General features: G+C 29.8%; 1 protein-coding gene across 1 annotated transcript in view; it reads left to right on the top strand.

Moving 5' to 3' along the window:
* The window catches only part of LOAG_14243 (hypothetical protein), a 3,333-nt gene extending 2,772 nt beyond the window's left edge, over window positions 1-561 (top strand). The window contains exon 8 of the mRNA XM_020448781.1: window positions 346-561. Coding sequence (XP_020301100.1) covers window positions 346-526 — 181 coding nt within the window. The 3' untranslated portion in view covers window positions 527-561. The remainder of the gene's footprint in view (window positions 1-345) is intronic.
* The last annotated feature ends 704 nt before the right edge of the window (window positions 562-1,265 follow it).

Raw genomic sequence — 1,265 nt, forward strand, 5'->3', positions numbered from 1 at the left:
ATACATGCATATATATATATATATATATATATATATATATATATATATATACTTACTAGAATAGGATTACTCGTCCTTCCAGTGCATAACTGTTTGTACCGTTCAGGTCATTCAGTTTACCGTATGCAGCACTGTTGATAAAACTGTAATTTTCTTGTTCAAGTTATTATGGAAAGAAAAATCTTAGCTTTATAATGTATTCAAGGAGTTAGATGATTGAAATATGAATCTGTTCCGTACAAACCTCTGTCTTTTACGCGAGTTAAATGTCATGTGTTTAAATACGATTTTTTCTTTTTTTTGTTTAAAAGTTATGTCTTTTGCATAAATTCTGTCAACTTTTAGGTTTTATGATAAGCGGCGTTATAAAGAAGATATACTATTGGAAGAAATAGCTTGTAATAACCTATGCTCAAATAACAATACCCACAGCAACAGTATTGTCTCCTCAGAATTCGGTCAGTTGTCACCAGCAAAAATTCTGATTTCTCATGCAGATAGTGGAGTACCGCTCGATATCAACTAATTCCCCAAAAGAAGTATATGCCGTCAAAAACTTTGTCACTTAAATATGAAATTTTTTCTTACATTTTCGTTAGATCTCGATCTGCAGGTTTGCTTTTTACTGCTATATTCACTACTGCTAGTCGGCATATTTTCATTTAACCTTCTTTTTTTTTCAATAGTTACTTGGATTTTTTTCTTCATGATTGAAGTTTTCATAAGCATTGAAATTTTACTTTGTATTTTGCAAATGATTCACGACGAGTAGGATTTAAAATGTTGGTAAGTTTTTAGATTTATTCCTTCAATCTTATAAATAGTTTATTTACTTGTTTATCCAATTTTTATTGTGTGGGACGTATTCGAATATAGTATTGTAGGTGCAGCTTCTCTAATGATTTTAAAGAAAATCCTGTTTATACAATACTCTCTCCCTACAAGGATGTAAGACTTTTCGGATTTCGATGGCGAAAGGTCGAATTTGTTTCACTTTTAGTAGTTTAGTAAGGACCAGGCAGGCAGAAGTTTTTGAGAGTTTGTTTTCTTAAGGTGGTATCATATTTTGCTATATCTTTTTTTGTAATTTCCTCTTCAGGAGTTGCCTTGTTTTTGTTAGCAAAATTTAGCCATGTTAGTTGCTGCTTCTAATTCATTGCTATTATTCATGATATACCGTTATTATTTTGATTATAATGCATAAAAATGTATAATGAGATATAGGACATGAATCATATGTATATATATATATATATATATATATA

The sequence above is a fragment of the Loa loa genome, assembly GCF_000183805.2.
Source record: "Loa loa unplaced genomic scaffold supercont3.25, whole genome shotgun sequence".
In the NCBI taxonomy this organism is placed as follows: domain Eukaryota; kingdom Metazoa; phylum Nematoda; class Chromadorea; order Rhabditida; family Onchocercidae; genus Loa; species Loa loa.